This window comes from Sylvia atricapilla, chromosome 2 (genome assembly GCF_009819655.1).
Source record: "Sylvia atricapilla isolate bSylAtr1 chromosome 2, bSylAtr1.pri, whole genome shotgun sequence".
In the NCBI taxonomy this organism is placed as follows: Eukaryota; Metazoa; Chordata; class Aves; order Passeriformes; family Sylviidae; genus Sylvia; species Sylvia atricapilla.
In genome coordinates, this window is record NC_089141.1 from 39,455,934 (window position 1) to 39,469,913 (window position 13,980).

The 13,980-nt window shown below is 34.4% G+C and overlaps 1 protein-coding gene and 1 long non-coding RNA gene across 2 annotated transcripts in view; one reads left to right on the top strand and one right to left on the bottom strand.

Annotated features, from left to right (window-relative positions):
* LOC136357581 (uncharacterized) overlaps positions 1 to 13,980 on the bottom strand; it is a 391,604-nt gene that overhangs the window by 352,320 nt on the left and 25,304 nt on the right. The window lies entirely within an intron of this gene.
* The window catches only part of DYNC2H1 (dynein cytoplasmic 2 heavy chain 1), a 143,082-nt gene that overhangs the window by 33,136 nt on the left and 95,966 nt on the right, over positions 1 to 13,980 (top strand). The window contains exons 44-55 of the mRNA XM_066312977.1: positions 157 to 308; positions 823 to 967; positions 2,193 to 2,295; positions 3,516 to 3,683; positions 3,818 to 3,942; positions 5,053 to 5,301; positions 6,128 to 6,236; positions 7,204 to 7,317; positions 8,127 to 8,269; positions 9,567 to 9,648; positions 10,870 to 11,024; positions 12,662 to 12,799. Coding sequence (XP_066169074.1) covers positions 157 to 308; positions 823 to 967; positions 2,193 to 2,295; positions 3,516 to 3,683; positions 3,818 to 3,942; positions 5,053 to 5,301; positions 6,128 to 6,236; positions 7,204 to 7,317; positions 8,127 to 8,269; positions 9,567 to 9,648; positions 10,870 to 11,024; positions 12,662 to 12,799 — 1,683 coding nt within the window. The remainder of the gene's footprint in view (positions 1 to 156; positions 309 to 822; positions 968 to 2,192; positions 2,296 to 3,515; positions 3,684 to 3,817; positions 3,943 to 5,052; positions 5,302 to 6,127; positions 6,237 to 7,203; positions 7,318 to 8,126; positions 8,270 to 9,566; positions 9,649 to 10,869; positions 11,025 to 12,661; positions 12,800 to 13,980) is intronic.

Sequence of the window (13,980 nt, forward strand, 5' to 3'; positions counted from 1 at the left end):
TGCAAATCTGCAGATGACAAAATTGTGAGAAGTCAGGCACCTCAGGCAATTAAGAAAGCAGAAATGATGGTATATTTCTCACTATTTTATTATACTTGATTTTGTATGATACTCTGTTGACTTTCCTTTAATGAAGTATTAATTTAATTATTAAAGGTTCTTACATATCAAGGATTTTATGATGAAAATCTGGAATGGGTTGGTTTAGAAAACATCCAAATTGTGGCTTCCATGTCAGCTGGAGGAACATTAGGAAAACATAAACTTACCTCCAGATTTACTTCTATTGTTCGTCTCTGTGCGATTGAGTAAGTATATGTAAATTAGTTTAACTCTCAGAACTCAGATTCAGACTTTCTTTATAAGGACCTCTTGTCAATTAGTCTTTACAAAGTTGTGGCTGTTCTAGTCTTTCATCTTTTCTCACAGTTTGTGATGGTCAGATTTGGTGCTGTTTGGTTCCTCTTGGAACCAGAGTCCAGCTAAGAGGAGTCTACAGGTGCCTGTTGGTAATGAGGCATTGGAAATACATTTCCTGTTGGATAATTTTGCTTGTGGTAAACTACTTTCTGCACCTTTATGTTAAGGTGCTATTTGGTTAAAAGTTAGAGAAATTGAAGTTTATTTGTTTTTAACTTTGACCATATCAACAGATGTACTTGGAAAATTTCTGAGTGGCCTAATGCAATAAAATTATAATTTTACTTAGCTACTAGATGAAAATGCTATTCGATTGAATTTCTAGGTAATTGTGTATATAAGTGTAACTCAGTTTTATTTAAATAGTAAAAGTCCATCATATTAGATTTTTTCCCTTTATAGCTATCCAGAAAGAGAACAACTGCAAACTATTTATAGTGCCTACTTGGAACCTGTACTACAGAAGAACCTAAAGAATCACCCTGTTTGGGGTTCTTTAGCAAAAATACATCAGCTAGCAGGATCTATGGTTCAGATCTATGAACAGGTATGGAAACCTTTTTTCTTTCTTCAAGGAGATGGAGGATTCAGATATTTTTTTTTAAATAATTAGCTTTTGATATTAACAAGTGAGTAAAAAGTTTTATTAGTATTAAAATCTAAGTTTATGTCTTTTTAATAAAGTTGATGCCAATTTTGGAACATATTATTTCAGAGAATCCTAGGTATTGGAAGCAAGCAGAGTAAGCAGTAAGTGCTCTTGTTTTCCTACAGATTTGTTTTAGGATTTTGGCACATATCTTAGTTACTTTTATACTTTCAGTTCCTGATTTATAAAATGTTGATAGTAGTGTTTTCCTGCTTGATGGATGCGGAGACAGCGCAACAGATGATTGTGTGCCCGGTTGTTGTGGATGCTGTTAAGAACACAGAAGGAGATATGAGGGTGGAGTCCTTTACAAACATCAAGGACTATCTATTAAAATTGTACACTGTTAAAAGCAGGTATTTAGAACTGGACACAAGTCCATTTTAGCCTCCCACATGAAATTTTATGAATTTCTATCTAGCAAAACCCTAACTGCTTGCTTTTCTGAATCAGTACATAGCCTTACTGGGGAAGGCACTGTGTGGTGCGTGCTATAGGGTGTATCAATGTCTCCATCCAGGCAGAAGCATGACAGAGACTTGATCCTTTGGACAGTGTGGGTTTAGTCACTGACTGGCCTGCATCTGTTAGCAGGAGATTCCTATGACATTATCGATGTATTCCAAGAGATATGAGTTTAAGTCTCATTACACTGTGATCATTACAAGTGATGAAAGCAGTTATTCCTTCAATTAAAGATGTAGTTGTAAATTCAAATATTCTCTCTGGCACGAGTGAGTATGAAGTATTTTGTAGCAAGATAGTAAAATATAAGTAGGTTTTAGTGAGAAAATGTTTATAATTTAGGTAGGTTTTTGTTTCATTTCAGTATTGCCTTTGTGTTTCGTATTTGGTATTGTTTTAAAAAGTTATGTATTTTGTCTAATAATTCCGCACTAACAGTCCTAGGTGAGATGTGCAGTTGTTTCCATCAAAAACAGTACAGAAAAAAATGTTCTGAGAAAAGGTTTCATGGTCAGAAGACAAGATTTAAACAAGGAGTAATTCATAAAATATCTAAATGTTCACCAACTAGAAAACTAATCTGTGTGGTACCTTAGAAAAAGTGCTTTACATTTTACAATACCCCTTTTTTTTTCCTTTCCTTAACTCCCATTTATAGGTACGAGCAAAATTCACAGTTGATGATCACAGTCATTACCTTTTTACACCATGTATTCTTACTCAGTGGGTTCTTGGTTTATTCAGATACGATTTGGAAGGTGGTAAGTCACTTACTTGGTTTTCATTAATAAAATAGTTCTACAATGACCTAGAGTATTACTGATGTCAGTCGTACTGTTGGGTTCACATTGATCTTATAAACTGTGAACTGTGTGTAACTCAATGGAGGGAAAAAATGCCTGACAGTTCATTCCATAATATAAGAGTAAACAAGTTAAAAAAAAATCCAGTGATGTTTCAAAATATGTGTGAGAGCTGTTTATGGTTTAAGGGAAGTTAGTAGGTTAAGACTGCATTCTTACTATGGGAAATTGAACTGTGCCCCCTGGGAAATTGAACTGTGCCCCCTGCGCTTCGCTGTTTTGTTCTCTGTGTTTTTTTGTGTTTTGTGCTGGGGTTTTTTAAGCATGTGTTGTTTTCTGGATTCCCAGAGCCTTGCCTCTCATGTTTGGTTATATAAACCTGATTTATTCACATACTTCATAGGCTGCTTTATAATTTTGTTTTGTCTCTGAAATTGGTATTATTACTACATCACGAGCAATTGTGCATTATCTTTTAGCTCTTACATTGATTAGAAGTTTGCATAGAAAGCTGCTTAAAGAGAATAAAACTGATAAGAATGCTATGCACCCTTTCCACTTATTTTTTGGGATAATGAGACGGTTGATGCAGTTTGAATGATATCAGAAAAGCTGCACTGACAATCAATGAATGGGTCATCTCAGCTCATTTTAGGACTTCTTAATTGTATCTAATGTTGACATGTACACCTGCTTATCCAGTGATGAACAACAAGGCTTGTTATATATTCATCTTCTTTTTTATATTTGTGAGGAATATTTAAGATTTGAAGTCTGTAGTGGCATTTTCTAATACTGACTGTTTTGGATTTTTATTCGTATTTTAGTATTTGTTATCAGTCTTTCTCTTCCCATTTAAAAATATCTTCTGGATTTTCTTTGTTTCATTGCCTGGAAAACTGACTTTTAATTTTAACTGTGTGGAACACCTTGTTCAGTTTTGTTAGAAGCTGACACTTGTTTTAATAGGATATATTTCATTTTATCTTGTAATGATCCATAAAGAAATTATTAAAAAGCACTTGATAATGTTTACTTTTTCTTTTATTTCTTTCTTACCGATGCTCTCCTACTGGTATGTAATTTCTCTTGCTCAATTTTCAATTTCATATTTTAAAGTGGAAATCTGAAAATTTATTTTAAATACATATAATTAATTCTCTCCTTAAATTTTGTAGGTTCATTGATACAAACTGCAGACTTTGTATTGGAAGTTCTTGCTTATGAAGCACGTCGCTTGTTCCGTGACAGAATTGTTGGTGTGAAAGAACTTCAAATGTTTGATAACATTTTGACCAAAGTGTTTCAAGGTGACTGGGGCTCAGATGTTCTGGATAATATGGCAGGTAAGCCATTTGAAGCATACCACACAAACTTGAGCTGTTTGTTTAGGAACAAACAGTTTAGGAAGCTGGGTCAGGTTAGATAGCATATGAGTTGAACAGCTAATGTTTCAAATGTTTCCTTTTTTTTTCCACAGATACCTTTTATGTAACTTGGGGAGCTTGTCAAGAGGCATTCATCAGACCAGGCCAGGCACTACCGCCGCATGGGAGGCCGCTTGGCAGACTAAACTCAACAGACCTCAAAGATGTTATTCAGAAAGTGAGACACAATTAAAGAATATTCAAGGGTTCACAGCAATGATTCTAGACAGTTTTGGCAAAGAGTAACAAGCAAACAACCAGGTTTATGGTAGGGGCTGCCTCTTGTTCAAAGAATCACCTTTTGCATTTGGTGAAGCAAGAGAAGACTTGTGATGTTATGTGGCAGGTAATAGGAGGTATCACGTAGCAAGATCATGTTAATGAAAGGACATCACTTGTATTTGCTGCTGATTTACAACAGTTTGATGAATCAACATTTTGAGGAACATTTATGTCCATATGTATTTGTGTATTGTTCAATTATCTAAGTGTTTTATTAAATGATTTAGTTTTGAATTTGCAATATGGTAACAAAATGCAAATGGACTGTTTGGAGATTTGGCATGCTTTTAAGCAGTAAAGTACAAAAGGTGAGCTTGATGAGGAAATGCAAAGATTTTGACTCTCCTAGGCTCTCTGATTTTTAGGATGAGAGTTTTAAGATTGTCACTTTTAAGTCATAGTGTTTGATGGACTGATCTTGCAGATGGGAATTTGCTCCCTCTCTTTAAGTGCCAACTTATGACCAATACACTATATGGGAAATGATGAAATTCAATACCCTCAGTAAGCAGAGTTCGTTGTTTTTTTTTTTTTTCTTCCTACTGCACGGTTACATTTGGCTTCAAAGAGGAGGTTTTAGTAAGGATAACAAGGTCCTAATTTAATCACAGGACCTGTTGTTGTGTGTCTTTCATTAGGAACTTTCATAATCTGCAGTTATGCAGCAATTAGGTGCCTAAAACACATTCCTGAGTTATTAATTAATCTGTACTCAGAGACGCAGCTCAGACTTTGTTCTGGTCCATTATTCAATTTTAATTAGTTCAGTGGTAGATTCCTATTTCAATACATCAAAAACTTCCAGGGTGTTCTGGTGTTGGGCATAGTGGGATGTGTTCATTATTGAAATATGTATTAATCATAAAGTGTATGTGAGAGATTTTAATTCTGTCACAAAAATAATTAAACCCTTCTTTTCTAAATGTTTAAATGTTGGATGTTTTCATATCTTACTGCTTTTATTTATTATTAGTGATCAGATTTCTTTTCTCTTTTTTTAAAATAGGGTATCATTCATTATGGACGGGACAAAAAAGAGATAGATATTTTACTGTTCCATGAAGTCCTCAGTTATGTGTCCAAACTGGACAGAGTGCTGAGTTTTCCTGGAGGATCACTTCTTTTGGCAGGAAGGAGTGGTGTAGGTCGTCGAACAGTTACCTCTCTAGTTAGTCATATGCATGGAGCTGTTCTGATTACTCCCAAAATTTCCAGAGGTTATCAGCTGAAGCAGTTCAAAAGTGATCTTAAATATGTAAGTCACTCAGTTTTTTTCTATTTTGTAATGCTGTAGGTGTATGTTAAAGAAAAAAACCCTAAAAAACACGGAATTTTGAAGGACACAAAAGGTTATGTGAAGAGATATTTTAAGAAAAGAAAAATGACAGTCTAAATGAAACAAGTAATTTTTTAGAAGTTCTCACTCTATCTGTGTATTCTGTTCTTTACAGTAACTAACTGAAACTCTACTTTTTGGAATACCAGAGCTGTCTTTGAGCCTGAGTTGTTGTATAACTTATAAATATGAAGTTTATGTGAATATTCAAAAGGCTTTTTCATGTATATATTTCCATACTGGTAAATACTTGTATTTTCTGTCTCTGCTATGATCTGCCAGTTATTAGTAGTGGAATCAAATAAGATTTTATTGATTGATGAAAGTGTCCATATTATTTAAAACCAGATGTAAACCTTGAATTAACAGTTTCTCATTACCTTCAGCAATGCTAAAGAAAATTCTAGATCTATGCCTACACAAAAGAGTGATACAATTCTGTCATTGAGTCATATACATAAATATACTCTATGAAAGAGTCTGTTTTAATTATTTTTCATTACTAAGCTGTATATATAGATAAAATGTTCTTTATATTTGACACCTTTTTTAACTGAATCATATGGAAATCTTTTGTAAATATATAATAGTGTAGATGCTGTGGAGAAAATATCTGTGTAATATATAGTCAAGGAAAGATTATGATCCTTATCAGTCCCTTCCAACTCAGGATATTGTATGATTATCATTCTCTTCTGAAAAATAAGATTTAAATTTGAGATTTAAATGTCTTCCCTGCTTCTAGGTAATGGAGCTTGCAGGCATTGAAGCACAGCAGGTGGTTTTGCTGCTCGAAGACTATCAATTTGTTCATTCCACTTTCCTGGAGATGGTCAACAGTTTATTGTCCTCAGGTGAGTCAAGTCCAAAGATGTTATGGTACTACTTTTATCATGCAGACTTAGCTCTTTAAGCAGAATTAGATGATGTTTTCTAATTTTATGTCTCCATCAGAAGGTTTAGTTAGCTTCCTATACTGTTTTAGAGTACTTGTATGTAAGAACCTGACTCAAAGTTCACTTAGTTGTCCTTTTATTTACCCTATAGTACAGGTGCTTTCAGTTCCTCTAATTTCAAAGGAGTTCTTTATAACAGTGTAATAGCAAAATGAAAATGCATTGTTTTTGAAATAAAATTAAGAGGTTTTCAATGCTTTATTAGATTGTATAGACTGAGTCATTTAATCCGTCACCATCAAAGCTCACTTTCCTGAAGGTAGGTAGATGATAAACAACAATAACAAATAACAAAAGTGACTGTTTTACTGTCCAGCTTTGTTGCTGGATAAGAAAGAGGATCATTGAAGGACTGAGTCAAAGTTGATAAATGAATTTTTGGAACTGCAGTAGTTTAAGAGCGGGTTAATAAGAGCACCAAATTTTCCTGTGTCTCAGGTGCTACCCCAAATTACAGTATCAGATTTTCATCTTCCAGTGTTAAAATTTTATGTCTGTGGATGTAGACAACTACTCACTTTCAGGTTCCTGTGTCCTGGTGTATGACAGTTTGGTTTGATTTGCTTTGTGTGCAGTTCAGGTCACTGTCTTTGGGTAGATTTGAATGAGCTTTCTCTCAAACACATTTCAGTAATATAAACGAAGTTGACTGTTACATAGAATTACTGGTTTTAATTTTTTTTTATTTGTTATTTTGTTTTCATGATATCATGGAAAGAATGATTAAGTACATGAGATAATACTCAAGAAAATATAAAGGTGAATGCTATGAAATTTGAATTCTTTACACAGAGAATTCAAGGGAAGCCTTCAATTTAAAGAACTACAGTATGTTTTATCTGACTTAAATTCATTCCTGAAACAGGAGAAGTTCCTGGGCTGTATAAAACAGAAGAGTTAGAGCCGTTGCTCTCTCCTCTGAAGGATCAAGCTTCGCAAGATGGATTTACAGGACCAATTTTCAACTATTTCACATACCGTATGTCAACAGAGTTACAAGTTATATTTTAATATGAAGTTTAAAAAGTGGTATAATAATGGACAGATAATTTCTAACATGATCTTTTCATTCTATGCAGTTTGAACTTTTAATTAGTTATTAAATAGAAGGCAGGAATAATATTTGTGATATTTGAGGGCACAGAATCCTCAGCTTAAAATTTATTATTCTGTCTGAAATTTTGTGTTGATGAATGTCCTATAAATCTTATGAAATCTGCTGTTGAAAGTAATTAGGAGGAAGAAAGCTTTTGTTTCCATTATTTTCTGGTTTATTTAGCTTTTATATATATCTAGTAACAGAAATTTCTTCTATTTGTCAATTATACCAAGAAAATACTTTAGATTCTGAGTAATTATAAGCAAGTTTACAGATAGGTTTCTTAATTATTTTTGTTTCTTCCTTGGCCTAATGAGAATATTTAATAGTTTGGAAATAAAGAATATGACTGAAAGAATACAGTCATAGCAGCTGGCCATGGAACTTCTAACTGGGATTTTTGGTCTGCATGAATTAGAATGAGAACCAGTGCTTTCTGCATAAATACTATCAGCTCTTCAGAATTTAAAAAATGCACTGTAGTATACATAATGAGAATTCACCATTATAAATAAGGTTCTACTAATAAACACTCCTGTCCTAATGTGATTTGATATTATAGACTCCTTTTTTTCAGAAATTACTTTTTGTTAAGTATTTGAAAGAAAGTAAAATTATGTTTTATTTGCAGCAAATCTACTGTCATGTAGTCAAATAGTTATGTTCAAAAAATTTTTACATTTTCTTAGGGATCCAACAAAATCTGCATGTTGTCTTGATCATGGATTCTACTAATTTAAATTTCACAATAAACTGTGAAAGTAATCCAGCACTGTATAAGAAATGTCAGGTTTTATGGATGGAAACCTGGTCCAAAGACAGTATGAAAAAGGTAAGTTGCATTAGTTGTGACTTACTTAAATTAGTATTTTGAAATATAACTGAGCTCTGCTGAATAAGGTCAAGAGATTTAAAGTTGGGAAGGAATAATTATCATGGTACTTATTTAATCCCTTTATACACTCTTACAAAGATGGAAATTTCTACAGAACAGTTAGGTACTATTAGCATTGTTATTTTGCCAGTAACATTATGTTTTGTTCCCTCTGTGGGCTGGCTTGGACAACATGCTGACTACTATGACTCTGACCGAACACAGCGTTTAAGATCAGAATACAGACTACAAGCAAAATGTTAAAGCCAATTGTATTTTGTTTGTGTGGCGAGGTTTTGGTGTTGGGTTGGCTTGCAGGGGTGAATTCTGTGAGAGGCTGCCAGAAGCTTTCCCCATGTCAGGTGGAGTCAGTACCAGCTGGCTCCAAGGATGTGCTGCTGGCCAAGGCTGAGCCCAACAGCAGTGATGGCAGTGCCTTTGGGATAACATTTAACAAGTGGAAAGAAGTTACTGTACAGGAGCAACTGTAGCCAGAGAGAGGAGTGAGAAAACATGAGAGAAACATCCCTGCAGACTCCAGGGTCAGTGCAGAAGAAGGGGCTGGAGGTGCTCCAGGTGCCAGAGCTGAGACTCCTCTGCAGCCCATGGTGTAGCCCATTGTGTGGCAGCTGTGCCCCTGCCACGCAAGGAAGTCTGTGGAACAGAGATCCACCTGCAGCCCATGGAGAACCCCATGCTGAAGCAGGTAGAAGCAGCTGAAGGATCTGTGACCCCATGGGAAGTCCATGCACATATATGCCTGTGATTGTCCCACAGAGCAACAAACAGAAGCCCTGAGCTAACATGAACGGCACCAGCACAGTGTTGTCATCATCCTGTTCCCCTCTCTGAGTGATGTCAGTGAAGCTTGATTAGTGGGTAATACATACATGGGCAGAATGTGGATTAAGGCTGTCTTTCTTCCTCTTGAATTGTGTATGCTTTTAAGACTTCAACATTTGTGCTGTTGTTAGGTCCTCTATGAATTAGTTGCTCCTTCTTACAGCCTGGAAAATCTCTTCCACTTGAGAGAACTGGAGGTTATCAGTGATGTGGAAAGGCAGAATTTATCTTTCTAATGCTAAAAGCATTCTGTAGATTCCTTATTCTGACCAAGTGTGTCGTTTTCAGTCTTTTCAAAAGAGAAACTAGAATGAAGGTTTGTGTTTGTTTGTTTTTTTTTTTTTTTTTTTAAATTTTAACTCAAAATGTCATTGTTCATAATTTCTATTCAAAAAATCATGTGGTTTTTTAGATACCTGAAATGCTTCTGTATGATTCAGATGAACAAGAAAAGGCTGGAGAAACACATAAAGAAGTTAAGAAAAAACATTCAGGTAATATTTAGATAGACCTACTAGTTACTGTTCCTGCTGTTACACACTTGATCCAATCTTTGGCATGGATAACAACATCAATATTTTGAGTATGTGTTTACTAGCATATTCACAGACCTCAGTGTTGTTCACATGGCAGGCATTTTGCACAAGGAAGCATTAGTCTGGAACTTACATCCTGGCTGATCAAGTGCAGTCTCTTCTGTCACAAGCAGTCACTGTGTATATTGAATTTTATAAGCTGATTTAGCTGTATCTTGTTTTGGTCTGTTTCTTCCTTCTATGTAGATATTATTTCACAATCTGAAAATTTGATGTTTTGAGAGTTTTTAAGTTTATATATTTCATTATTCTTTTCCTAGATCTTCATTTTACTTCACTAATTTCAAAAACTACTTTCTTGTTAGTAATGATCCTTTTTCAGAATAATTGGTTTTTGTCCTAAGACTTTAAATTCATTCATGTTAAAATAGTGTCTCAAACATAATCTAAAAGGCCAGTGCCAGCACTTAGTTGCAGAATACTACTTTTAGCCACTTCATATAAAAGTAGCACTTAGAGGTCATGGAACCAATGGAATGTAAGATGGTAAGTGGATCACTTGAAGTTTCTTATTATATACTACTTTTTAATAGGCCAGTAAGAATAATAGCCAAAAATAGAATTTGGTGTTCACATTATCATCCCTCTTTATTCTAGATCATCATAATTAATCTGGGCCACAGTAGAGGCATTCATTTATATGTAGATATGCTTTAGCAATTCTTTTCTTTTGTAGGGTAATGTGGTTTATTTTACCTTTGTATCTTTGGGCTTCCTTTGAGAAGCTGTTCAACAAACTGAATGGCAGGAAAGCCTTTTAGTTTGCCTGTCATCAGAGATAAGGGAGAAGACAAAAACCTATGGGCTTTATTTATAAAAAACTTCAAATATTTTAAAATTCAATTTTTGTGGAAGTAATTTCTTATATGCTTATCCCTTAGTAGTCTGCAATTAATTTTGCTGGCTTTTCCAAACATCAAACAATTTCTTTCTGAGAAATAGGCATTTCAAATGTATTTACATGTTGTTTCCCTGAAAGTACTTAAAAAAAGTATAGTCTTTGTGCTATTTTGAATACTCTTAATTGATATATTGCAAACCAAGTATATATTTTTTTTTTTTTTAATGTGAGATAAGATTCAGTATAATTTTATCTGTGTAACAAATGCTGTTGTGCAGGTGATTCTGCTTTTCTGAAGTCATTTTTGGCAATCCATGAATCATGTAAAATATACGGAGCAACGCCTAGCAGGTATATGACATTCCTTCATGTATACAGTACCATCAATAGCAGTAAAAGAAGAGAGCTAATGGAAAGGCAGAACCACTTGCAGGTATGTGTTCAAAACACTTAGCATATGGCTTTTCACTATATTCTTGTGTTAGGAAATGTCTCGTGTATTAATGAGCTGTAGCTGCTTAACACGGTTATGTGATGTGTCCTCTATTGGCAAATGTGGTTTCAGGAGAGAAATAGTATCAATATTAATGCTCTTCTCTGTTCAAATTCCTGAAAGAGTGAAAAGTGGTTTTCTTTTCACTAATGCTTTTTCTTAAGAACCTATCAGACTGGGCATGTTTTCTTGGAACAGTAAAACGTATTCAAAAGCACTTAAAATTTTTTCAGCCATGGATATTGGAATTGCTAAAATCCCTGTCTTTCCATGAATATAGGTCCTGCCTCTGCTTTTATAAAAATTCCCTTTGTAGCTCTGTATTCCATCCCTTTCTTTATGTCTTGACAACAACTTCCTACTTTGTGTGATTTTCACTTCTAGTTCTACAAACCGTTCTGTCTGTCTTACATTAACCTCCTGGTGCTCTTATGTAGCTTTGACCAAGATTCCTTGTGTTGTGATTTTCTTTCCTTTTGTGTTCTGGAATTGTTTTTGAATTCTTTTGGAGCACATCAGTCCTTTGGGCAGTTGTAGCCCAAATGCACTTCTTCTCACAGGTATTGCTTTACTCCTGTGCTGTACATATAACATCCTTATTTTGAAACCCATTTGGTATTTTCCAGTCACACCTACTTCCCTTCCCCAGGCTCTTTTGGAAAGAGCTGTATGGTCCTTTAGGACAGCTTTTATCTTTACCTTTCTCCTATCCCTTTCAGCTCATTTTCTTAGTGACCCTTGCTGCTATTCGGAGCCACATATACAAATCTGTATTTTTTCCTTAAAACGCTTGCCTAAACAAAATTACTTCCTTGCTTTGTATTCTACTTTGTTTTTATTATGCCTGGCAATATTTTTGATCACTGTAATATGCAATTTAAAGATTTCCATTTGTAAGAATAGAAACTGATTTATTTAGTTTATCTAGGAAACAATTGGGGTTTGTGTCAAACAATCGCTTGTTAAATGCTCTGGTTAAATAAAGGTAATAATTTACAGGAAAGTTAGAGATATGTATCCTAAATCAAAATATCTTCCAGGTAATTTTGTTTTCCAATATATCTTGAAATATTTGTATTATATAATTAGCATAAAGTAAACAGTGTAGAAAGTCTGAATAAAGAAAGTTAAGAATACTTGGAAATTATTTGTGTATATATATGTTTTTTAGAGAGTGAGTAATTATGTAAAAATCAGATAATCTACTTTGTTTCATTCTGTTTAGTTTTTATTGATTTACTTTTAGGGGATATATAGTTACATTGAATTAATATCAATGAAATGCTGTTGAATTACTGGGAAAAAGATTATGTACTAGTTGTTTTTTCATTAAAAGTTTACTATTTTGAGATTTTTTTTAAATCTTCTGGATGCAGTAATAGATCTTAGAGCAATACATCTAGAGCTGCCAGATCTAATTTTTAGATTAAATGATCTCAAGAAAATGTGAAAATTAATTAAAGAAAAAGGAAATGAGTCTACATTTGTCTTAGTTTGCCCATACTATTTGTTGGAGACTTCAATTTAAATTGACTTAAAATTTGTTACTAAATATCTGCTTCCTATAAACTTTGTAGGCAGGTGTTTCAAAGCTGAATGAAGCTAAAGCCCTGGTAGATGAGCTGAACAGGAAAGCTGAAGAACAAAGCATTCTGCTGAAAACGAAGCAGGATGAAGCTGATGCTGCTCTTCAAGAAATTACAGTATCTATGCAGGTGGTGTATACAATCACATCAAAAGTGAGGGGGGTGGGGGGAGAAAAAAATGCTGTTTTTCTGTCGTTGGTCTCTGTAACTGCCTATGTTTTGTATTCTTTTCAACCTTTACAAAACCTGATGCATTTACAAGAATTTCCCTAAGGGAAGGCATAAGCCCAGAGGCTTTAATAAAGTTGCAACAGGACAGAGGATTATGTAATTTCAATCAGGTTAGAACTGGTTGAGTAGGAAGAGATCAGTGCAAGTTTTGTGCCTGAGTCGCGTTCGCTGCTGTAGTTTAGTCTGTCTGAAAGTTTTCCTAGAACTTTGTAAATCCAAACTGATTGGTTTTTGTTTATCCCAGACAGGAAATTTCAACCAGATACTTACAAGTAGTGCTATTTTAAGCAGCAAATACCAGGAATTAAATTTTTGAACTTTAGAAAGTATTTATTTCATGAGGTCTGGTTCTCAAAAATCAACTTCAGAGAAGGTTAGATAATGCCTCTATGTTCATCACTCTTTGAATTTTTATTCTTCAGCTCAGAGGTAGACTTTTTTCAAAATTCTGTAATTTTCTTTAGTAGTGTTTTCTCAGCCAAGTAAAATAATTGTGTAGGCAATAGGTCTCTACATTGATGCTTCCTGGAATTACAAATGTCGCATAAACTGTAATGGATCTACTGTCACTGCACTGTTGTTTGTTTCTGGTTTAATCTGGTCAGTCTGAAGCTTGATGTCAAAGACATTCTCTGTATGCAGTAGAATAAATGCCTGGTCTTTTAAACCATTTGTTTCACGGTGCTTTAAAGGTACATTACTTCCCATCTTTGTACATCTCTTCCTGTTGGCAGTTTTTAGTACTTTTAGGCTCCATCTCTCTGTAATACATGAATTTGAAGAATGATGATTGGCTTGGTGTGTTGATGATTTCAGTTTTAAATCTGTGTCTGCTGTTGTCAGTAGAGTTAACGGAATGTGGGTAGCACACACTGTAGGAGAAAATCAAAGAATAGTCAAAAGCAGTGGAACACAATGGCCCCACTGACATCAGAAAAATTACAGTGGAAGTCTGATTATTTAGATTGGCATAAAATATAGGCGCCCTCTAACATTTTAATGTCACTTCAAATGATCTAGCTTATATAACAGAGAGAGCTCTAATACATACAGACTCATTTAATCTCCTTTCAGAGAAA